At 43.1% G+C, this 25,410-nt stretch overlaps 1 protein-coding gene and 2 non-coding genes across 3 annotated transcripts; 1 reads left to right on the forward strand and 2 right to left on the reverse strand.

The window, feature by feature from the left end:
- The first annotated feature begins 12 nt into the window (after positions 1–12).
- On the forward strand, positions 13–18,486 carry fam189a2 (family with sequence similarity 189 member A2). The gene is made up of 11 exons (XM_076099531.1): positions 13–303; positions 5,254–5,310; positions 7,857–7,967; positions 9,937–10,056; positions 11,205–11,312; positions 12,245–12,378; positions 12,507–12,642; positions 14,095–14,161; positions 16,525–16,755; positions 17,504–17,856; positions 18,178–18,486. The coding sequence occupies exons 1-11, from the start codon at positions 13–15 to the stop codon at positions 18,484–18,486; spliced, it is 1,917 nt and encodes a 638-aa protein (XP_075955646.1).
- A 6,231-nt stretch (positions 18,487–24,717) lies between these two features.
- Positions 24,718–24,800, reverse strand: trnal-cag (transfer RNA leucine (anticodon CAG)). The gene has a single exon. It is a non-coding gene; the product is annotated as a tRNA-Leu (tRNA).
- A 515-nt stretch (positions 24,801–25,315) lies between these two features.
- On the reverse strand, positions 25,316–25,387 carry trnaq-uug (transfer RNA glutamine (anticodon UUG)). Its single transcript has one exon. It is a non-coding gene; the product is annotated as a tRNA-Gln (tRNA).
- Between the last annotated feature and the right edge of the window lie 23 nt (positions 25,388–25,410).

Consider the following 25,410-nt stretch of genomic DNA (forward strand, 5'->3'; position numbering starts at 1 on the left):
CGAGCCTTTCAGATGTCGCTCCCGGTGGTACTGCCGGGGTCTTGCTGTCAGGTCATCGGGGCTCCGATGCTCGCCGAGCAGCCTTACCGAAACCGACCGCGTGACTTGTCCGCCTCTTCGCGGATCACCGGCGGCAGCGGCAGCGGCGGCTCTCGGCTGCTGCTGCCCGGGCGGCCGCTGCTCTCGCTGGGCTTGTTGCAGGTGCTGCTCGGCGGCTCCATGGTGGCGCTGTGCTTCGGAGCTCTGTCCCTCAGCAACTCGCCCCCTATACGGAACTCCTGTCCCTTCTGGGCGGGCTCCTCGGTGAGTTAGCCACGGGCTCGCGTATCACTCGTCGGTGTGCATGGCGTTTCATGTTTTACGGACAACCGTGACTCTTAACTTTCGTCGCAGTCGCTTGCTAAGAGCTCAACATAAGCTATATATATAGATATATTTATATCTATATTTATAGATATAAATAAATAAACAGTGACAAACGTGTTCTATTTACCTTTTCAAAACGGAAAACCACAACTATATAATGATGTAATAACGCCAAAGCATATGACTGTTTTCCATGAATTCCATTAAAAGTGTTACTCAGTCTGGTATTAATATGAAACTGAATCTGCGCAGTTCTCGGGCTCCTGACTGCTGTGAAGATGACTGTGTCAGATCAACAACCACCAGCAGTGGGACAGTCTGATAGGCTGTACCAGCAGATTGTCCAAACTTATTTGGAAGAGTAAACAAAGCCAAATATTTATAAAATGACATCCCAGTTTACAGACCGGCTTCGACTATGACCTACTGTTTTTTCAGTGTTTACTGTTAGTAGTTAGTAACACAAAGTTGTTTTTCTGTGGGATGAGGGCAACAGTCCAGGTGCTGCTTTCATTTTGGCATCCGACTAAAGTGATGCAGGTAGTCTGGATGAACTGAGACTTTACAACTTGCAGTTTGACTTGTAGGCTGCTGAGAGAGACTTGAGACTTGACTTGCCTAGACTGACGTACAACTTGCTTTGACAGGACTTGTTGGTTTGACTTCTTTAAATGTGAATGTCATTTTATCATTCAGAGACCCGAAAGACATGCAGCTTGACTTGCCAGTTACTTATATAGACTTGGTGCTGAACTTAGAGATAGACTCTGTACTCTACGCAGCTACCATGAAATGAACAATATAGATAAAGAAGGTGCTGAATGGAATAATCGTCGAAAGGATTCAAAGCTGTGCTACTTTTCTTTTTCCATTGCGAACTCCTCAAAAAAACATGATGGTTTACATTCATATTTTTACTCAATAAAGGCTGGTTTGTAATATTTTGCAATTAAAAAAAAACATTTTTGTTGAAATTGTCATTACATCCTGGAAGCAGTGTTGCTGACTTGGCGACTTTCTTGCTAGATTCAGCATTTCTTTGGAGCTGGTGCTGCTAGCTGCTTTCATTGGAACAGAGTTGGCAACACTGGGCTGGGTTGCCAGGTTGGATCATTTTTAAAATGTAGCGTAATCTTGTTAGTTTTTCAAGATTACCAATCCTGCCTTTAAGCAAGATGGGAATGCGGGACAGGTGTGCATTATTTCACTTTTGATGGAGCTGAGCCAGCATTTCCCTCTTACTCCCAGTCTATATTCAAAGCTAGGTTTAACGCGCCATGGAAACACAGCGGGACGATGGCAAACAAAGCTCATTCCATCTCAAAACACTGGACTATTCCTTTAAGTGGCTAAACTGTCATCCCTTTTTCATCACTAGTTGAATTATATGGCATTATATCCAGTGAGTGTTGCTGTTAAAATCCCCCCCAGTGTCCCGCCGGCTCGTCTTCCACTCACACATCATCTCATTCTAGCTGCACCTCCAGCCTTTGGAGACGATTACATTCCCTCACCTCCTGCAGCGGATCTCCTCTTGGCTCGTATTATATATCTCCATCAATTCAAAGCTATTTACGGACAAAGCCTATCCGCTCCAGCTCTGCAGCCTCTGCAGCAACATTCCTGTGTTTCACGCCGGGTGTTACACAGTATAGAATGCGTATTGTGTTACAGTACGGCAGTGATTTAGTGGTTCAGTATGCTTGGCGGCAGCCGAACATACTGGACTGTGTTATAGCGGAGGGAGGAGGGAGCTGTGGATGTGTAGAAGGGAGTTGAATGGTGGAAAATACAAAACGGAAGACTAAGAAAACAACGTGATTTGCAGAACTTGACATGATAGGTTACAAAACAAAAAAGGATGAAATAATATTGTAATAACATCTTCCAGTTACTGTACAGAAAATGTAAGTGGGAATCTTTTAAATATGGTAACCATATGAGTCTATACAGAGGATCTTAACTTTCGGACAGGTTGGTCTTTTGATTTTTGCAGAATGGATCATTTATTATGTATTTATTATTTATTATAGGTCACTTTCACTGCTGATTTTCTTGCGATTAGTAATATGGGCGAGTTGTTCGAGGTCTTTCTCGATGCTTTTTAATTACGGATTCAATTCTTTTTTTTTAAGACACAGCATTCCAGTTGTTTTTCGCAGTGGTTGAATTTTGGATTTAGACCAGTTTATGGAATGATACGATTTTTTTTGTTGTTGTTGTTAGGTATAGCAGGATGTCATCTGCATATGAATTGATTTTGTGGTGAAAATGTCTTGCTTGTATGCCTGTGATATGAGTGTTCTTCCAACTTTATGAATTTCGATAAAAAATGGTTGGATAATGGAGAAAGTGGACATACTTGTCTTGTCTCCCGCTGCATTGTGAAGCGTTGATTCACACAAAGGTGTGATTGGTGTGATTGTTGCTTATTAACTGATGAAGATGGTGAGTTGTAAAGAGTTTTCATCCATGAAATGAACGACTCCCCACAAACACATTTTTTGAGGGTTATGAAAATAAATGTCCAGTTGACTTTATCAAAGGCATTGTTTGCATCCAGTGGTGTAATTATGGTGTTGAAGTGTTTTCTCTGGGATAAAGTGATGAGGTAGAATAGAGGCCACGTGTTGGTGGATGAGTCCTTTATGAACTCTGGTTGGTCTGGATGGATTGATAAAGATCTGTGCTTCATTAATGATTTTTAGGCCACAGTTAATCAGGCGTATAGGTCTACAGCTGGAGGTGTGTAGCTCATAGAAATAGAATAGTAGTAGAAAAAACATTCCCATTCAAATCAGTGTAGCAGGACGGTCAGAGCGGCGGCATTTTTATGTGGACTGTTGCCATTGCGCCCGTTGTAGCGGGCTAACCTTTCTATATATTAAACCAACTTTGGGCAAGTCGTGGACTCACTGAGGTGAAGTTTTGCAGTAAAGACTGAAACAAACTGTGGAGTAATGTTGCGACGCATAGAGAACCAGAGTCAATTAGTACAACTTAATGCTTCGTCCACACACTGGGTAGCTATCAGTAACAGGTGATACGTTGTTGGAGAAGAAGGCTTTCCTGAGTTCCTCTGAGGTTGCTGGTTGGTCTGACCTGTGGATATTTGGACATACTTTTGTGTCTCTTCAACTGATTAGCGAAGAGTTTACCATTGTTATTTTTCTTGTTCTTGTTTTTTTACTTTTGTTTGGAATATGAAATGATATATCCCTTAAGAACTGTTTCAGCTGTTTCCCAATGTTTGTGGTATTTCTATGGGGTCATTCAGTTCAATGAAAGATGTCCACTTTCTTGTGAGGAAATTGTTGAGATCTTTGTCTGCTTTAAGCGGAGTGTTCAACCGCCCTACTTTAGGGTCGTTTAGTTTAGAAGATTAAAGCTAACGGGGCCATAGTTTGTGATAATTATTGGATGCATTTGACAGTTATTCATTTAGATATGATATGATTACTTACACAAAAAATGTCAAAACGTAACTTCAGTGAGTTGGTGAACTGTAGGAATTCTTTGTTTAGTGGGTTCCTTGATCATAACATTTTGTATGTGTCAATTAATGATAAAACGACCTTCTGGGTCTATTATTGTTGCATTATTATGGTATGGAATGTTTGAATTGATCAAAATAGTGGCTCCTTTTTTATTTTAGAATTATATGACGCAGAAAAAACTTAATCTATCCATTTTGTTTTTCAGCTTTAGACGTTCAGATATGTTTCCCGTAGAAGACAGAAACTAGGGTTCATTCAAGCAAGATTGTAGGATTGTAGGCTCGAGGAAAACACCAAAGGAAATCTGGCCAATTTATGATACCGACCCCTATTTACGACCATTGTCCCACATTCCAGGAAATGGCCCTTTGAACTCAAAATGACGAAAGGAACAACTGTGGTACAAAAGAGTTAATTTCATATTATCAACCAGCTGAGAATCCCTCATATGTCGAGGGGGATTCTCAGGGGAAACAGCATAGAGAATAGGACCTGGTACCAAAAGTGAGTCGAATCTGCTGCATTTGAACCAGTGAACCACCAAATCCTCCTTTCCTTAAAGTACGCTTGGTGCTCTCTTACATTGCATGGGTTCTCCTATCACTCCTTTGCCAATGAAACCCAGCTATTTGACGTTGATGCTTGCCTGATCTCGTAGAGGATGTCTAACTCCCACTCATTCTCAACCTGGACAAGACAGCGTTTGTTATCCTGTCCACCATTGACAACACCGTGGGGGTGCCAACTCGGAAGGCGAGGAACCCTGGGAGTGACCCTGGATGTCAAACTGTTGTTCTCTTCAAGGAGTAGAAATAGAGGAGGGGAGGGTCCTGTTGATTCCTCTATTTCAGGATCAGGATCTGCAACAAGATTTTGATATCGGAAGTGTTTCTGGTTTCTGTTTGTTTCTGCTTCGGTCGAATGCAGGTACACAGTCCGCGTGGAGAGCAGAAGAGGTGGAAGGCATTTGGCAAAATGCAATCTCGTAACCAAACCAGCTATCGTCTGACGATGATTTAGCTTTTTTTTATTGTTTTAAAATTGGCATGTGAAACAATCTGGTCGTCTCTCGACTCCAACTACAGTCTCGCATCTCAAGTTGCAAATCAGAAAAGTAAACAACAAGCAGGGCACGGAGAAGAAAGTCCTGGCACGGATATCCGCCGGCTAAACCGGAACTGCAGAGACGTAGCCCCTCCTAACCAGGGGCTTATCCGTCGCCTGACTGATAACCGATGGGTTGTGAGATTGCACAGTGATAGACTGAACTCCCTGGACTCTTGTATTACAGTTTGTTAGATATGTGCATGGGTGTTTGTTTGTTTAATCCTGTGTTGTATATTTGTTTTGTTGCACCACACGAAAATTTATTTTCTCCGTTTGTTTCCAGGTCATACTGTCAGGCATCGTAGGCCTCACGACATGGAGAAGGCCCATGCTGTTACTGGTGAGCTTTGGTCTTGGTTTCCTTCTGTAAAGCAATGATTGCATGATATTGTGTTGCTGTTGAATTTGAATGAAAGCACAACCGTCAGGAGAGCACAACCGTCAGGAGGTTTCCAGTGCTCCATCCACTGATAAGCGCTCCTTCTGGTAGAGGTGGAGAAGTCATCAGGGAAATGACCTGCTGAGGTGATCAGGGGAAACGAAAACAATGCCGACTGTTGGCTCTCTGTCGCACATGATTGGGCAAATCAGATGTAGACTGAGAAAAGACAGAGATGGAGAAGTGTGCGGAAATTTTATAGGTGGCAGCATATACCGAGCTCAGAAAAACATACTCCGAAAGGAAAAAAAGCTAATCAACAAACAGAGATTGAGTCATAGTGAAGTCAATCACGACACCTGTGGTTACCACGGTGTTTAATGATACAATAAACAGTGGTTGAGCAGCTGCTTTGTCAGTAATCCAATGCTGCGCTTCCTGTGACTGCTTCACAATAAAAGCCACCTCGTTGTTCTCCCCAGTTCTTTTAATTTGAAGCAGCAGCAATAGGACATGTCAGGTTAGCATTAGCAGCAACTTAATCCGGCCCTGATATGGCTGCAGCAGAGCGAACCGAGTGAGACTGATTTATACATTATGACTGGCCCACTGTACATTATCCCTTGCATATTATGAATTATTCCCAGATGGATAGAGCTATTTGTTAAGTGTAGAGGATGTGTGTGTGTGTGTGTTGCTGTCCTGGGTGCTGAAACGCAGGGCAGGAGATCGATAGACAGACTGTCTCAACAAAGCGTGTATTTTATTTTAAAGTAAATTTGTTTTTATGGGATATCGCTGTAGCGTTTGCATGACGCGTGAGAGAGATTGCTACAGCGGGCCTGTAACTTTGGTGACGTATAGCGCAATCACGCACGGCCTGTAGACACAAATGGCTCCGTTGGGCCCACAGGTTGCTGATGCAACGTGTCGTAATGACAAATGCCGGTTCAGCCAGTTTGCATAACATCAAACTGGTGTAAGCTCGTGTACCGGACCGAACGAGCAAAACCAGAAATCAACCCAACTCCAGTGTGTAGGATCACTGTCCGCCAGAAGGGTACTTTAGTAGAAAAAGATTTATTTTAGATCGAAGTAGAAAATAAGAATCTTGTTTGCTGCATGAATACATTTCTTTCTCCCACGCTTAACGGGTCTTCACAAGTCAGTGTGAAGAAATTCACACTGACTTTTGTCCTCGAGCATTTCCATTTAAGCCAGAATGTAATCAAATATTTAGAGCACGGAGAGAGCTCATTGATGGCCCGCGGTTGTGTAAGACGAAGCTGGAGGTGTGAGAGAATGAGACAGTCTACCTTTGACTTGAGATTATTTTGTCAGACGGGTGGAGACAGCTATTTATAAGTCGGTGTGTGTCCTCCTGTCCTTGAACCATAGACTGTAGTCCCTGGGAGTGGACGAAGTCACCGTGACATCACCCATTGGTTTGTGGACTACTGTTTTTAAGCTTTGAGTTATCATTTTGGCCATCTGGAGCTTGGGAAAGGCAAGGCTGGATAGCCTGGTTAGCCAGGTGCATCCGGTGGTGGTCAGATATCCAGCAAACGCAATCAATAAAGAAAACGTCATCCTATACTCATAGACTGGATCGTAACACATGTTCCATTCCTTATGGATCATACAGCCACACCTGTAGGCATACACCTGTAGTCACGCTTCAGATCATTCAAATATGAACTCTTCTGGCAATCGCTCAAAGAGTGCACAAAAATGACACTTTAATGGCAGACCAGGTGTGCCATTCTAGAACATATGTTCCTTTAAGTTTTTTGACTAGTGTGTTTAAATGTTCAGGCAGATCAGTGACGTCACTGAATGTCACCGTGTACTCTGCGCGGCGTTACACCAGACTCAGCTTGTGCTTATTTACGACATGTAAATGCCATGTCTTCACCTGGAAAAGTATTTCACAAGACATGGCTCGAGAAAGACCAGGATCCCTCACTGTACTTTTAACTTGACGCCGATCTCTACCAGTGGAGCGGAGGGGCCCCGGACATTTTCCAATGCTCGTGGCCCCGGCAGCCCAAAAAAAAAGTTTACTTTAAAATTGTGTCTTTAGAACTTTTTGTGGCTGGTGAAAATTTGGGAAAACCACTAACCACACTGGCTGGTATGGAAATGAAAGTGAATTTCAAGCTTAAGATATACTGAAGAGTTTCACATGGATTCTTTCAGATATTTCAGAGAATGTATGCTGATGAAAGTTAAAAATGTTTATGAACCCTGTTAAAATAGACATGTGAACATTCCTTCTTCTGCAAAAATGCCCGATTTCAGTTTGACTATATCCAGATCAAAGGTCATTTCACCTCTCTCACTGTCGTGTCACCGTCTCTCACCATGTGTTCTCATGTTTATTCAATCTATTTCTACAGAATATGTCCACAGGGGTTAAACACACGTGTCCAAACCACAATAATCCATCTTCCCTTCCTTTTTCATCCTACCCCCCCCCCTCTCTCTGCCCGCCCCTCCATCTCCAGGTCAATGTGTTTGTCCTGCTGTCTTTGGTGTGTGTGCTCCTTAACCTGGCTGGATTCATCCTGTGCTGCCAGGGAGCCCAGCTGGTGTCCAGTATGACCAGCTGCCAACTGGTGAGGCTGTTCCCCGTTTTGTGTCTTGTCTGGTTTTGTAGATTTCCTGCATCCTCTCTCCTTCACGGCATCTCTGCTTCACTCTGTTCCTCCTGTGGAGAGTCAATGGGATCATCCTTCCTGGTGCGATGTATTCCATGTTGAACCAGTTCACTGGAGAAGAACCAGAAAGCAACCTCCGGTTATGCCCAGTGAGGTCGATGCAGAAGTGTCTTAAAACGTGCATTCTCTCTACTGACCAGCAGGGGGCGACTCCTCTGGTGCCAAAAAGAAGTCTTATATAGAAGTCTAGGCCCTAATCCCAAAGGCCCTAGTCCAGAACTCAAGGCTTCAAAACGCCACTCCACAAACCAATGGGTGACGTCACGATGACCACTTCTTATATACAGTCTATTTTTCAACCTGGACCCTGTTTTCCTAGGTTTTTGTGACTAATGGGGACAATCATTTTTTCTCTCTTCCCTCCCAAACAAAGAGCTGAATCCCACTCGACTGTCCCTTCCCGCCTCCCAGTCAAGATGGCGGCGAAATAATAACAAAAACTGCTATTTATTTATCTTGTAACTTTAGTGGATCATAACATATCGGGGTATGGAATAAATCTGTACATACCTCGGTTCAAAATGAGATCAAACTTTTCTCTGGTTGTCAGTTTTTCGAGCCACGACGAAGAACAAAATGTGGCCTGCAACAGATGGCTCAGGGTGTATATTTCGTCTTCCTTGAACACACAGTATAACTACGTCTGCAATGTGTCATTGGGCGCATTGTACAGCGTCACTCTTGGCTTTGACCTGGTAACACGAGATCTTTGCAGATCAGGCTACAGGAAATGTGATGAGTCTTGTTTTTCGGGCCAGAGCTCCTCCGTGTGACCTTTTGACTCTTCCTGCTGTTGTGTTGTCTTTCCTTCCTCCCTCTGCCAGGCCTCCACTCCCCTCTCTGTCACCATCACTCTGGTCTCCACACATCTTTTTGTCCGTCTGTCCTGTATGTGGGAGGTATGAGAATAGACGGGGTCATGCAGTGTTTCTCACTCTGCTCTAAAAATAGAGGGCCGTGTGTGTGTGTGTGGGGGGGGGGGGGGGGTATTTTCATGTTTCATGCAAACTCAAGAGCCTTTGTTAAAAAAGAACTACATTCATTTTTTAAACTCCTGCATTCTTAAACTCGTGCGCAACCAGACGATAAAATGGGATTAAAGGAAGGGGAAAAAGCTCCTGCCGTTGATGTGCCAGTGAATTATTATATTATTCATCGTAGTTAAATACCACTAATGTCAACCTTTCGTCTGCATTCTCCTCTACATCTACCGGCTTTAAAGCAGGAAGGAAGTGGAGGTAACGCCTCTAACTTCATTTGATTGGCTGACCAAGTGTGACATTGATGAACGGTGGGACTCCGCGCCTTGCGCTGAAAAGTTTTTAAATGACCATGTCATACAGCATATACATAGTTCCATATTTTATATTTTATATTTTAGACGGCACGTCTTTCTTTCCCTCCCTTCTTTCTTTCTATCCTTCCTTCCATATCGCACCTGAATCTTTCTAAAGTGCGATTTGTTCATAATTTCAGCAGATGTGGTTAGCCTAGCTTAGCATAAGGACTGTAAACAGGGGAGAACAACTTTAAAATCATTAAAGGTTAGGGGGGGGGGGGGACGTGCACCAGAATATTTAGGATTCAGCCTCTCGGGACCACGAACATCCCCAGCAAGGGTCCTGATATATTCTTGCCACCGTCAGCACATAGATTATTAGAATGTGTCGAATCCCTTCTTACATACAGTCTGTGGTTGTATGTAGCTGCTTGATTTAGCTGCTTAGCATACTACTTATTATTTAAGCTGTATATGAAGAAGAGACCTTGATCTTTCTGGGACGTTGTGAATTCAGAAATGTTTTAAATCATATCAAAATCAACCCTGTGTGTGTGTGTGTGTGTGTGTGTGTGTGTGTTGTTTCAGAGTGAGGCTGGAGATGTGTGTTACTGCTGCTCCCTCTCCCCCAGCTCCAAATGTCCCGAAGAGAAGCTGCTGGAGCTCCACCCCGCCCACTCCTGCGGCACCATGAGGGTCCTGCTCAAGGTGCACACCTCTATACAATCACTGCTGTGTTCACTGGGAGCCCACCATTAAACGGTTGTTCTTTATGCTGATTAATTACCTTTAATGCGTTATTCCATAGTCGCTCTTGTGGATGAAAGTGGCAGGAGATCTTGGTCGATCGTCAGTCCAAGACCCAAAAATGTTGCTGCCTCATTTGGATGTCTGTTCTTCTCTGTAATTAACCAAAAAAGAGTTCATCAGGAGTAAGAAAACAGAAAGCTGCACACAAATTGTCCTCAATTCGTATAAGCTGTGTGAAGATTTCCAAGGTTACTGTAGAATTCTATGTGATTCAATATTAAATACATGAATACACAATGAATACATAGAAATAGCTACAAAACAAATCCTGAAATGAATAAATAATGCAATAGATATATAGATATACTGTAAATATATAAGCCACAGTTCAATAGGTAAATAGGTCATTATTTAAGGATGTGTGGTCTGAATCTGTGAGATAACCACGCTCCATTCATTTGAATACAACAAAAGAGCTGAGAAATAAATGTGGCATTATGAAGTTAAAGTCTCTTTAAATACATAGAAGCAGTCCTTTCCTTTTTATTTATACATGTATTAATCAAAGTATATTGATATATATATATATATTGATATATATATACAGTATATATCTACATATACGTATATATATATATATATATATATATATATATAGTTTATTTCAGGATTTTTGTTAATGGCCAGATTTATTTATTTATGTATTTGATATTAAGTGAAATGGCATTCCTTCATTTATACTATAAATATACTATACTTAATGTATATTTCTTATGATGTGACACCTTCTTCCACCTACTCAGCTCGTGCTTGTTTTGTGGAGTGACCAAATGTTGGTTTATGCTCAGCGTGGTGGCGTTGAGCCGGACACAGGGCCGGCTTCTCAAACGTCTCTGATTATTAATGTAGCGTCTGAGATGATATAACCTCCTGCAAAGAAATCAACACCCCTCCTGCCTTGTTTGATAAAACCCTCATCCGTTTCTGCACCGTGCACGCTGCACTGGGTACAGTGCAACCCTTGGTCTGTTTTCTGACTGTGCACAAGCAGCACAACAGATAAAATAGTTTGAACCCATCTCATTGTGTCTCCTTTTGTCTCCCAGAAAGTCTTGTTTGCGCTGTGCGCTCTGAACGCTCTGACCACAGCCGTGTGCCTCATGGCGGCTGCCCTGAGATACCTGCAGATCTTCACCGCGAGAGCACAGTGCCTGGTATGATCACACACCACTGTATAGTGTTGGGCCATTAACTACAACGGGTCGGTGTGGCAGCCTCCTGCTTGGGAATATCCAAATCAGGGCTGTCACGATATCACATTTCCACTGCACAAAATAATTCACAATAAATGCTATCAGTCAAATTCATCTCTCTGAGCCCCGGGCGTTTCTCCCTACTGTCACGTTTTTCTCCCCGTAGCCTTGATTTTCACTGCGATATTTAAGTCCTGCACCTCTATGGAAACATGTCTTTAGTGCAGAATTACACAGTTATCATGCCATAAATCATAAAAATGAAAAAAAAACAATGGAATCTATGTATACAACATTTTGGCAAGTGTCCACAAGTGTTACCAATGTTGAAAAGAAAGCTCTATGTGCTCTATGTGCTATGTACATTGAACTATTTACATTTACAGCCTGTCTTCAATGCACCGTGTAAACAGCCTGCAGTTCAGTCACAGGTTCACGGAATGTTTGTCAGGTGACTCTTGGTCTCAGCCAAAGTAATCCTCACTTCCTAGTTACACTGAGGAGCTCAGAATTGTAGGTTTTTCACAGGATTTATTTACCGTATGTTCAAAAATGAAATGGTTTGATCTCACTATGTGGAGCTGGGGTGCACAGACATTAGAGTGCTATTGATCCTCTCGTCTCGCTCTCCAAAAAAAAAGCAAATTTACTCATTTTTCCAAAATGATTCCTTCAACACTAGCAATGATATGCGACTTTGCGTCCTCAGCTGTCTTCGGGGTTCCCCCCTCACATCTTAAATATTGAGTTTAACATTTTTTGATTTGTAATTATTATTAGTCTTATTATTATTAGTTATGAATGTAATTCTGTGTGCTCCTAAAAAAGGTCTCAAAGAGTCTTACGTTACCTAGCATGATGTGTGATGTCACGTGTCCCCTGCTCTGTGATAGGACGAGCACAGGGCCGCTGTCGAGGAAAGGGAGGAACCCGCTCAGGTGCCAGACCCGGATGAGTTTGTGGCCCCAGCCCCTCCCCCATCCTACTTCTCCACTTTTTACTCGTACACGCCACGCCTGGCTCGCCGGTAACAGCAGCCCCCCCCCCCCCACACACACCCACACACACACACACTTTCATCTTTAGTCCTGTTGCTAGTGTCGATGTGTCACACACATGATGGACTCGCTCTCTAGTTTGACTTGTGTGTTTCAGGATCCTCGGGGACAGCGTGATCCCTCTCCCTCATATCTACGGGGCTCGAATCAAAGGGGTGGAGGTCTTCTGTCCGCTAGACCCCCCGCCTCCGTACGAGGTCGTCGCTGGCAGCTCCACCGATGCAGTCACACAGGTACACTCCAAATACAAAAGATTAAAGGGACAGTTCACTCCAAAATAGAAAAAATACATATTTCCTGAGAAATGTGTTTGAAAACATTTTGGAGATATCGGCCGTAGAGATGTCTGCCTTCTCTTGAATATAATGGAGAGAGAGAGAGAGAGACACACACAGAGAGAGAGAGAGAGAGAGAGAGAGAGAGAGAGACAGCCCTCCTCAAAGTCACCAACGACCTCCTCCTCTCCTCAGACGCTGGTCACCTTAATATTCTCATCCTCCTCGACCTCACTGCAGCTTTCGACACCATCAACCACAACATCCTTCTCTCCCGCCTCGAATCCTCCCTCAATATCACCGGAACTGCTCTCTCCTGGATTAAATCATATCTTACAAACAGACAACAGTTCATCAGTATCAACAACTGCACCTCCTCCACTGCTCCTCTGTCTCAAGGCGTCCCCCAGGGTTCGGTGCTTGGTCCTCTTCTGTTCATCCTCTACTTGCTCCCTCTTGGTAACATCAAACGTCAACTTGGTCTCCATTTCCACTGCTACGCCGATGACGTCCAGCTCTACATCTCCACAAAGGCCATTACCACTGCTACTCACTCCACTCTCACCAGCTGCCTCACTGACATTAAATCAACTTCCTCAAACTCAACTGTGATAAATCTGACATGATCATCATCGGTCCCACATCCCTCACGAAAACCGGTCACAACTTCTGCCCCACCATCGACAACTCCACTCTGTCTCCCTCCCCAAACATCCACAACCTCGGAGTCATGTTTGACAGCAACCTCTCCTTTGAACACCACGTCAAACAAATCACCAGAACTGCCTTTTTCTCCGCCCATCACTCTCCTTATCTGCTGCTGAAACTCTGATCCACGCCTTCATCACCTCAAGAATTGACTACTGCAACAGTATTCTTCAAGGCACATCATCCAAAATCCTAAATAAACTCCAGTACATCCAGAACTCTGCTGCTCGCCTGCTCACCCGCTCCCGCTCCCGTGACCACATCACCCCTGTTCTGCAGAATCTCCACTGGCTCCCCGTCCCACAACGGATCCAATACAAAGTCCTTCTCCTCACTCATAAAGCCCTCCACAATCAGGCCCCCTCAGGCCACCTCCTACCTCACTCACCTGCTTCACCACCACACTCCATCCCGTCGGCTCCGCATGGGGCGACACAGCCTTCTCCATAGCTGCCCCCTCCCTCTGGAACTCTCTCCCCAAACACATCCGAGACTGCACCGATCTTTCCATATTCAAATCACAAATCAAAACCCACCTTTTCAGAACTGCTTTTAACGTGTGAACAATATTGTGTGTTTTAGAATTTTAGTGTATGGCTGTTTTTTAATATGATGATTTTAATGTAAAGTGTCTTTGAGTATTCTGAAAAGCGCTCTCTAAATAAAATGTATTATTATTATTATTAATATTGTTTATTTCAGGAGACAGAGATTGCTCTGAGGGAGTTGACGACGAACCCGACTCCACCAGGAGCATCATCTGTTCCAGGTAGGGTAGGGGGGGGCTGACTGGCTGATCTCTGAACATAAAACTGCCCTGTGTATCTTTGTACTGCCCTCTGGAACAAAACACTGAGATAGTGGTGGCCCGGTGTCATTTTAATAACTGTCAGGCTGTTTCGCTTGTGTAATCAAACTCTATGTAGACATATTTTGCTTTTTTTTTATAATTTTTTTTTTTTTCTATTTCTGTTGCTTCCACTTCTCTGAAGGTTTATTTGTGTCGGGGCTTCATTGTCTGTGTGGAAGTGCAGCGGAGCGAAGTGTTTGTGTGTGTGTGTGTGTGTGTGTGTGTGTGTGTGTGTGTGTGTGTGCTAGTGCCACAGTGTGTTTTCCTGGCTAAGGTTTACCTCAGTGTCTACGTTTACATGCACACTCATATTTCACTATTATTCCGAAGATGCCAATATTTTGTATTTGATGTAGTTCATGTAAACAGCATATTCCGTTTGGATATATTCAATAAGGGCTTTATTCTGAATGGAGCGTTGTACGAATATAATTTGGATTTGCAGATTCTGGCAGTGACGGTAACATTTGGCTGTGACCTTTTAGATTGTGTGCAGATTGCAGCTTTAGTAGCTTTTATCTTACTTTGTCTGCTCCCCTGATGATTATGGGTGATGTTGTCCTTCACTCATCTGATACCTTCAGCTGCTGGGAGAGGTCATGTGATCCCTGCCACATTTGTCACACTCTATAAAGCAGGCTCCCTCATGTGTGTGTATCAGACACACTTTTACTGTATTTCTTACAAAAGTATACAGAGAGGCGAAGTCTCTCACTCTAGAGACGAGGAGGAGGGTCTGATTAGAGCGCGTTAACACTCTTTTATTTCATGACGTAGATCAGGGGTGTCAAACTCATTTTCACTCCGGGCCACATCAGCATCATGGTTTCCCTCAAAGGGCCGGTTGTAACTGTAAGACTGTATAACTGTAACTACTCCTAACATATTGTTAAATAACTGTCTCTGCTTTTGATTATTGTTAATTCAAATGTAAAAATATTGTACATGCAGTTATATAAATGTAAAATGATATTTAAGCACATTTCTGTTATTATAACATAACTCATTTTAATTTAGGGTTAAGAAACCCACATTACTCTATCAAAGATCAAACTTTTAAAGAAAATAACAAAGACAAATATCATCAAACACAAGTTATTACATTAACTTTGTTCAAAGCTATTTTTGTCACCTCTCTGCATCACTAATGTCCCTCCCTGCCGTCGTCCCGTGCATGGCAGCTACATCCAAGAGCTCCTCACTGCCTTGAGCCTCTTACAAACATTGATAGATGATGTATCTCGTCTCTTAGCTAGCTGTGTTGTTAGATTGCTGCTAGTTCCTGAACTCGGTCTGCGATGGTGTTTCTTCACAAACTGACATTTGTAAAAGTCTGTATCTGATCGGAGCTCACCTGCTCACATACCTTTAGCATGCACTGGGCTGTAGCTTTTGTAAATATATTCTGCTGTGATTGCACTCTGCCTTTTAATTCTTGGACAATTTTATGTTTTTCTTGGAGGCTAAGTTTAGCTCCGTGTTTGGTGTCAAAATGCCGACGTGAATTGTATTCCTTCATCACTGACACGCATCATAACACAGAAGACAGACCCGTTTTTCTCCCTGAAGCACAGACATGTATTCGCTTTCCCATCTTAAATTACATCTTCTTCCCTCTGATACCATTTTCCTCTTCGTGGACATTTTGGGATTATTTGTCGATCTTTTTCAACTCAATCACTTGTTGGAAAACCTCTTTACGGGCTGTTCCCTCTCCTGTCCACCTGTTTAAAAAAAAAAAGGTAATAACTAATTAACCATATTGTTACCAAGTGACTGTTAGGAGGACAAGTAATCAATGTCCAGCCACGGTGATAATACTTCACAACATGCTATCTCATAATTTCAACTTTCTATCTCATAATTTCGACCATAGGGATATTTTTATTTTCAAGTCTAACTTTAAATTTGTTTTCCAAAATTAAATTTTTTTTATTTTTTTTATTTTTTATTTATTTTTTGCTGGTGGATTCGCGGGCCACATAAAATGACGTGGTGGGCCTTGAGTTTGACACTTCTGACGTAGATTAATCCCAAACGGCCGACTCTATCTCAGAACTGGTCTTGAAACATTCGGGCTGATTTTAAACAGTTGATGGCGTTTTGAGGCTGTTTTTTAAAAATGAATTTAGAAAGAAATCCCCATTATTGATGCGTTTCATCACGGTGCAGTTACTCTATGAGTATCTATGGATCTGATTTGTTTCTTCAGAGCATCCACCCATCTTCTGTGACAACTGCCTTTTGTTCTAATAGCACCACTTGTCTGTATTCGGTCTTAGACGGGAGTCCGCAAATGGTATCGGCATCACCAGCCACCAAGCCCCAGATCCTGCCTCCTCCTCCCCCTCCCCCTTCCCCACCCCCTCCTCCTCCTCTTCTTCCTCCTCCTCCTCCTCCTCTTCTTCCTCCTCATCAGCAGCAGCAGCCCTCTCCAGCACTGACCCCCTGGAGGAAGGCGAGAATCCGGCGCTCCAACAGTGACCCAGTATTGATGGACCTCACTGTTAAAGGTTGGCTTGTCCCCCCCCATGTGTAATTATGTCATCTTTGGAAGTTGCAACACCGATCAGCGTGAGATGTTTTGCTACATAAACAGCGATCCAGACTAAATTCAACAGATCTTTACTGTCCCTTTGGAGGACTTACTCTATGGTCCATCAACACTCTATGGTCACCCTTAGAGGTTTATTCAGTGCAGGATCTAAAAGCCATCCAACCACTTTCAAATCAACAGTAGGGCTGCATAGTAACTATAGCTGAGAGTACAATTATATATTGATTCTTTTTAAATGAATAACCGGCTATAAATCGCACGATTACCCAATGCCTCTTATTTAGCTAATAATATTTACCTTCCTTGAGGTTGTTTTGCTTTTGCTCAAAATAAAGACAATAAAGATTAACACAAAAATACGTCTTTTAGTGAACTTCTGTGCTGATACAACAGTGGTCAGTGTGTGTAATGGCACTGCGATCTGAGGCAGCACTCCAATCAGATGCTGCAGATTTATCAACATACTGTTTGTGTCCCACTACCAGGAATTCAATGAACTGAATGAGCAACTTTTCATACAGTAAATACAAACAGATATACTCTAAGAATCACTTATGTTAATTAGATCAGCGCAGACTGACGGTTGCGCCACTAACGCTCTGTTTCACACTTCAAGCACTGTTTGCGAATGTAGTTAGATATACCGATAACAGGGATTGTTGGGGAACCTGAACCATCTTCTTCCCCTCTGCTGTCCGCCGCAGTGCTGAGCAGCAGCGGCGCTCCCCCCGCCCCGTCTCCTCAGACCACAGATTCCTCCACCCAGACCTCCCAGCCCAAGCTGGCCGCCTGCGCCCAGGGCCAGGTCACGCTGCGACGGGGCACCAACAACAACAGCGGCGGCGGCAGGACGCCCCGTCGGCCCCGGCCCTCCTCCATGGTGGACTACCAGAGCTACCGGCACACGCAGCAGCTGGTCAGGAAGATCCTGGAGCAGCCGGCCGCCCAGGGCCTGGCCCCCGAGGTCCAGGAGCTGGTAGACAGCATACGGAATGTCCTGCAGTCGGACCAGGAGCACATGGAGGAGGCTGTGCGCTGTGCCAGCTACATAGAACAGGTAGGAGTTCATACAGAAACATGTGTCAGTCAAAACTACACATACAAACATCTGATGCAAAAATCTTTTAACCATTTGATGGGTAAAGTACAAAAATTCTAGTAAGCTAAAAGGATGTTTCTTATAAAGAACCAGCAACATGTTTCCATTGGTCCGTCATTTAAAAAAAGGCTCAGTGATTTCCCAAAACATCTGGTCACTGTAGTTTTTATCAAACGTTACTCGAACAGGAGCATAACACAAATTATTTACATAAATTATATGTTTTTTTCTGTTGATATTACGAGGTGTCCTGAACAGTAATTTCCCGTTGTCTTTCAGGTGTTCACTGATTCACAGATGGGTCCCAGACAGCCTAAACCGCCCCAGCAGCCAGCGGCCAGTCACTCCCAGACTTTTCCTCGCCCCCCGAGGAGGAGGAGGAGGCCCGGTCTGCTGCACCTGCAGAGCTGCGGGGACCTCAGCTCCTTCACTTGCGAGTCCGTGGAGCAACGAGGAAGCCGCGGAAGAGCGGGGTCGAGGCCAGGCTCGAGAGGGGGTTCAGGGGCGGGGTCAAGGACAGGGTCCCGCCTGGATCACGCTGAACGCCCACACAGTCTGATCGGAGTCTTTAGAGAGACAGTGCTTTGAGGGACAGCCAATTGTGAAAAAAAACAACCTGTTGAATGGCAACACAGCTGGACGCTGCCTCATCTGTTGATGAACTTTGAGAGAAAGCTGTTTTAATCCAACAACTAAAGAGGATCTGACAATGTGTGTGTGATGTGTGCAGATGAGTTTGGATGAGTGTACTTTGTTTTTTCTTGACAATTTATTGGTGAAATACAGAAAATATGGGCAAAAATACCTTGTATCAAAACATAGTACCCAGCATTCAATGAGTTGTTTGCTATGAGATTTTTTGACATTGTAATAAGTTTGCATTTGTTCCCGTCAACTCAATACAGAAATACATGACAGCAATTATTTTATATGAGTCATAGTGTTATTTAATGGTCCGATTGCATTGGCTTCTATATTTTCAGATATTGATAAAATAGTAATTTTTTTTGAGTCTATGATAATAAACTGAACCCTTATCTGTCTTCACCTGTGGATTATCAGTTACTTCGGTTTGTACTTGCTACCCACACCAGTGAGCTTTAAATCGTTAATTTACTACGAGGAACTTTAATTTATTTTGTTGATTTTGGCGGCTCCTGAGGACAAAAGCGGTAGTGTTTCCGAGCACCAGAGTCCCTTTGGAAAACCTCTCATGTAACTGCAGCAGGCGTCTGACAGTCTGCCCCACACAGCCCTGGGTCTGGCTCTCCCGTGCCTCCCTTCCCTCCAGCGGGCCTGGCAATAGTGGTGATATTTTAACGTTAGAGCTCCCTTTTTTAAATTTCATCAGAATAAGATAATGTGCATTATAATGTGGTTACATATTATATAAAATATGAGAAATTATTGCTGAAGTAGGTCTTCCTTTTTCTTTTTTGGCTGCTCAAAGCACCCGTACTGTACCACCACGAGCATCAAGATCCAAGTGGCTTCGCGTTATATGGAATGTCAGGTTTCAGTGGTTTACTCCTTAAATACAGTAATATATCAAAGCAAAGCTTTGCAAAAGCTGATAGACCTCCAGAGTAATGACACACTCAAGGCAAAGTATGACTCTGTGGGCGCTGCACATCCAAGCTTCATCCCCGAAATGATGCCTCAACTCTGCCTACATGCTGCTCAATTGCTCTGCATGTTTGGAAGCACATACCTGTGTGAGTAGCTATTCTCTGTGATGAAGATGAACTAAAACACACAGGAGTCGTCTCAATGATGCACACCTTCACTCCTTCAACTGAGGGTTTCCACAGAACCTAACCCCAGACATTAATAAACTGGCAGCCAAAAAAAATGCCAAACATCCGGCTCTGGTACGTATGCATAAAAGAATGTAGCCTATTTCTTTTTGCACTTTCGCCAATATCCATTCTATCCTATTTATTAAATGTTGACCCTATTTGGCCCTCAACGTAGCCTCAATTTTTAATTTTGGCCCTCTCTGTGATTGAGTTTGACACCCCTACGTTACAGTCTACAGTGTTCGTCATCGGTCGACCACCTTTGGAAACCCCATCCACCCACAGCTTTCCGACGTCAGATGGGGGCTGTGTCCAACCATTTGTGTGTTAAAAAAACACTAGGGGCTGTGTTAGTGGGGTCAACGGCAATGAATACTGGTTCAAGATGTCGTGTTTGCGGAACATATTAATGCACTTAAAGGCTCATTAGATGGCAAAACAAAGCAAATTTAGGTTTTTTTCAGTCAGGATGGCCGAGTGGTCCAAGGCGCTGTGTTCAGGTCGCAGTCTCCACTGGATGTGTGGGTTCGAATCCCACTTCTGACAACAATTGTTTTTCACTTGTTCTGTTGACTGTAACATGATATTATGAAAGAAAGCTTAGCAATGCTTTGTATGTTAAGGAGCAGGGCCCCGTTCCTCGTACGTGGTTAACTGAGTTAGCCGGATAGTTTTCAGGATAAGATTACATAAGTGAGGCTTTTCGGTTCCACGAAGCAAGTTTGGCAAAATCACCATAGCAACACATCCATAAGCTTGAACCTGCTCCAGCGCAGGCTAACTGAAGGTAGCTGGATAAGCTTGCCACACCCCCGGAAAAAATGGCAGCTCCTGTCATATACGGTAGTCTAATGCGCTTGCACATATACTGGGGGTTATACGGGAATGCATGTAAAGTGAGACACACGGTGATCCATTAAAACCAGCTGAGCAAACTAAGAAGCCTCTATTGCATTTTGTACAGTGTCGGCGATGCTGAGAACATGCATGCCGTGCTGTTCGTAAAGTTTATTTGGAGCTTAATAAACTTATGGATGTGTTCATTACATTACCATGGCACATATTGTATTGACTCACCATTCTGAATAATGTGTTTGTGCTTAGTTTGTACTTGCTCCCATGTCCTCTTGATGGCTGCGAGTCCATGATTAAGGTGGACTCATGATAAGAATAGAGAGAATCACACACTATTTCTTTTCACTGCTTCAATTGATTGAATTTCTGATTATGAATAATACATACATACATACATACTGATCCGCCCATACACAGACTCACACACACATATTCAAACTCCTAGTTCTATATGGTAATCTACACATACATGTATATACACATACAGTTGTGTGAAAAAGTGTTTGCCCCCTTCCTGATTTCTTATTTTTTTGCATGTTTGTCAAACTTAAATGTTTCAGATCATCAAACAAATTTAAATATTAGACAAAGATAACACAAGTAAACACAAAATGCAGTTTTTAAATGAAGGTTTTTATTATTAAGGGGGAAAAAAAATCCAAACCTACATGGCCCTGTGTGAAAAAGTGATTGCCCCCCCCTGTTAAAACATAAATTAACTGTGGTTTATCACATCTTTGGAAAGCTGAGTTCAATTTCTCTAGCCACACCCAGGCCTGATTACTGCCACACCTGTTCTCAATCAAGAAATCACTTAAATAGGACCTGCCTGACAAAGTGAGGTAGACCAAAAGATCCTCAAAAGCTAGACATCATGCTGCGATCCAAAGAAATTCAGGAACAAATGAGAAACAAAGTAATTGAGATCTATCAGTCTGGAAAAGGTTACAAAGCCATTTCTAAAGCTTTGGGACTCCAGCGAACCACAGTGAGAGCCATTATCCACAAATGGCGAAAACATGGAACAGTGGTGAACCTTCCCAGGAGTGGCCGGCCGACCAAAATTACCCCAAGAGCGCAGCGACGACTCATCCAAGAGGTCACAAAAGACCCCAGAACAACATCCAAAGAACTGCAGGCCTCACTTGCCTCAATTAAGGTCAGTGTTCATGACTCCACCATAAGAAAGAGACTGGGCAAAAATGGCCTGCATGGCAGAGTTCCAAGACGAAAACCACTGCTGAGCAAAAAGAACATAAAGGCTTGTCTCAGTTTTGCCAGAAAACATCTTGATGATCCCCAAGACTTTTGGGAAAATACTCTGTGGACTGACGAGACAAAAGTTGAACTTTTTGGAAGGTGTATGTCCCATTACATCTGGCGTAAAAGTAACACGGCATTTCAGAAAAGGAACATCATACCAACAGTAAAATATGGTGGTGGTAGTGTGATGGTCTGGGGCTGTTTTGCTGCTTCAGGACCTGGAAGACTTGCTGTGGTAAATGGAACCATGAATTCTGCTGTCTACCAAAAAATCCTGAAGGAGAATGTCCGGCCATCTGTTCGTGACCTCAAGCTGAAGCGCACTTGGGTTCTGCAGCAGGACAATGATCCAAAACACACCAGCAAGTCCACCTCTGAATGGCTTAAGAAAAACAAAATGAAGACTTTGGAGTGGCCTAGTCAAAGTCCCGACCTGAATCCGATTGAGATGCTGTGGCATTACCTTAAAAAGGCGGTTCATGCTCGAAAACCCTCCAATGTGGCTGAATTACAACAATTCTGCAAAGATGAGTGGTCCAAAATTCCTCTACAGCGCTGTAAAAGACTCATTGCCAGTTATCGCAAACGCTTGATTGCAGTTGTTGCTGCTAAGGGTGGCCCAACCAGTTATTAGGTTTAGGGGGCAATCACTTTTTCACACAGGGCCATGTAGGTTTGGATTTTTTCCCCCTTAATAATAAAAACCTTCTTTAAAAACTGCATTTTGTGTTTACTTGTGTTATCTTTGTCTAATATTTAAATTTGTTTGATGATCTGAAACATTTAAGTGTGACAAACATGCAAAAAAATAAGAAATCAGGAAGGGGGCAAACACTTTTCACACAACTGTATATAGTAGGCTACATGATACATAAGCGCATACAGTACATATATCCTCATATTAATTCGTATCAGTTAGATACTCTTTGGGCTTGTTTTTATCAACTTATTCTGAAAGAGTTGAGATAAATATTTTCGCTATAGATCTCATTGGATGATGCATGCCATTAAGCCTACTGCCAGCAGGCACATTTAAAGAAATATAATGTGATTGATTGGGGTGATGAGGCACTTAAAATGAGCCTATACATTTACGCATTTAACTTGTCTGTGATATTTTGCCGTGCTTCGTGTCTAGCCCTTGCAGCGGTGGCAGTGTTAGATTTTGCCATGATTATGGTCTTGAATTCCTCATATGCGTTCATGATCATCACCTGCTCGTCAGCGGAGTAAAAAGAGGCTCTTTCTTTGAGTTTATTTGACATTGTACCGTTAGAAAATCATGGTTTCGGTGATCGACGCTTCGCTCTTTTAAGTAGGACGGGCACGCACAATTATCCTGATCCTGATAGAAATCAAGTCAAACTTCTTTTTTTATGGTGATTACAAGACACAATACAAAGTGTGCATCCATGATTTAAGTGGAAACCATTTAGCTCCCTGTCAATACTACTTCATTCTTAGATCACTCCGGTGAAGGTCAATACAGTCCTCTCCGGTCTCACTTGTAGCTGGCCAGTCCAACTTTTGCTGAGATGTGGAAAGGTTGCATTTTTTGACCTTTACTCTATCTTAAAATCAGGTTCCACTGAGATTTGAACTCAGATCACTGGAGTCAAAGTCCAGAGTGCTAACCATTACACCAGTGGTTCTCAAACTTTTTCTGTCAAGACCCCCTTTGATGATATAGGAACATTGGACGACCCCCCCCCCCCCCCCCCCCGCAACCCGACCCCAAATTTTTCTTGGTTTTTAATGAATTGCATTATAATGCATGAACTGTATAAAATATTTTTATTTCTTTCTAAAATAAGTACATATCACTTCACAGTTTATTCTTCAGTTTGTTTAACTGGGAAAAAAATAGCAATAATAAAATATATATAAAATAAAAAATATATAAAATAATTTGTAAATACAATTAACTTAATTTCAAACAAAGTGCAAACAACATATACTGTATTTCCTCACATTGAACAGCAGGTTTTCTCAAACAATAAAATAACACAATTATGAACAAGGTGTGCAGGTCTACATGGACCATATTATTTTGTGATCATATTCCTATGTATATTCCTATTCATATATATCAATCAGTGACTGGTGTGGGCTTGCTTTGCTTTAAGGATTTTGTCAAAGCGGGGTTGCTGGTTGGAGATAGCTACTCTCAGTTCATTCTCTCTCTCTCCCTCGCTCGTTCGCGCTCTCTCGCTCGGGCGCGCGCTCGCTCTCTCGCTCGCGCGCGCTCGCTCTCGCTCTCGCTGGTTTTGCCACAGTCGGTCTGTGACATGAGCCGCTCTGGTGGCGTGGTTGGAACACAGTGCATGTCACGTCGGTTATTTTATATTGTTTTACCGGTGTATGTGTGCGTCTGTGTGTGTGGGTTGGTGATGAAGCCGCGACCCCCCTGTAGTACCACCGCGCCCCCCCTAGGGGTCGCGACCCCCACTTTGGGAACCACTGCATTACACCATGGAACCACTATGCCGTAGAAAACTACGGCAGTTTCTTATTTGGCATCCGCTAGTATGTTATCTGTGCAGGGAATAGGACATAGAAGGCATACAACGGTACCGATGACAAAGAAGCTAACAAGACACAGAAACCGTTTCAGGCTAACTTAAGGATTTTAGTAAGCTCAGCAGAGGATTTGGGAAGTGACAAGTAAAGAAATTGTTTTGAGAGACTTCATACAAACAATGAATCCAGCAACATATAGGCCAACTGTATACAAACACATGGTAAGATTACACTGGTTGATAATGTAGAGGCTTACAAATGCTGCTGTTGCAGTAGTCGTGCAGTATTTTGTCAAATGCCTGCTCCTTAACGTACAAAGCATTGCTAAGCTTTCTTTTACAATATCATGTTACAGTCAATAGAACAAGTGAAAAATAACTGCTGTCAGAAGTGGGATTCGAACCCACGCCTCCAGTGGAGACTGCGACCTGAACGCAGCGCCTTGGACCGCTCGGCCATCCTGACTGAAAAAAACCTAAATTTGCTTTGTTTTGCCATCTAATGAGCCTTTAAGTGCATTAATATGTTCCGCAAACACGACATCTTGAATCAGTATTCATTGCCGTTGACCCCACTAACACAGCCCCTTGTGTTTTTTTAACACACAAATGGTTGGACACAGCCCCCATCTGACATCGGAAAGCTGTGTGTGGATGGGCTTTCCAAAGCTGGTCGACCATCCAACAACAACCTCTGATGGAGTATACGGGTCCCTTGATGACGAACACTTTAGACTCTAACGGCAAGAACCTGAGTTGAAATCTCAGTCAAACTTCTTTTTTTATGGTGATTACAAGACACAATACAAAGTGTGCATCCATGATTTAAGTGTCAATGTCCCTGTCAATACTACTTCATTCTTAGATTACTCCGGTGAAGGTCAAGACAGTCCTCTCCGGTCTCACTTGAAGCTGGCCAGTCCAACTTTTGCTGAGATGTGGAAAGGTTGCGTTTTTTGACCTTTACTCTAGCTTAAAATCAGGTTCCACTGAGATTTGAACTCAGATCACTGGAGTCAAAGTCCAGAGTGCTAACCATTACACCATGGAACCACTATGCTGTAGGAAACTACGCA

This window comes from Anarhichas minor, unplaced genomic scaffold (assembly GCF_050575085.1).
Source record: "Anarhichas minor isolate MPS153535 unplaced genomic scaffold, ASM5057508v1 ptg000025l, whole genome shotgun sequence".
Lineage (NCBI taxonomy): Eukaryota > Metazoa > Chordata > Actinopteri > Perciformes > Anarhichadidae > Anarhichas > Anarhichas minor.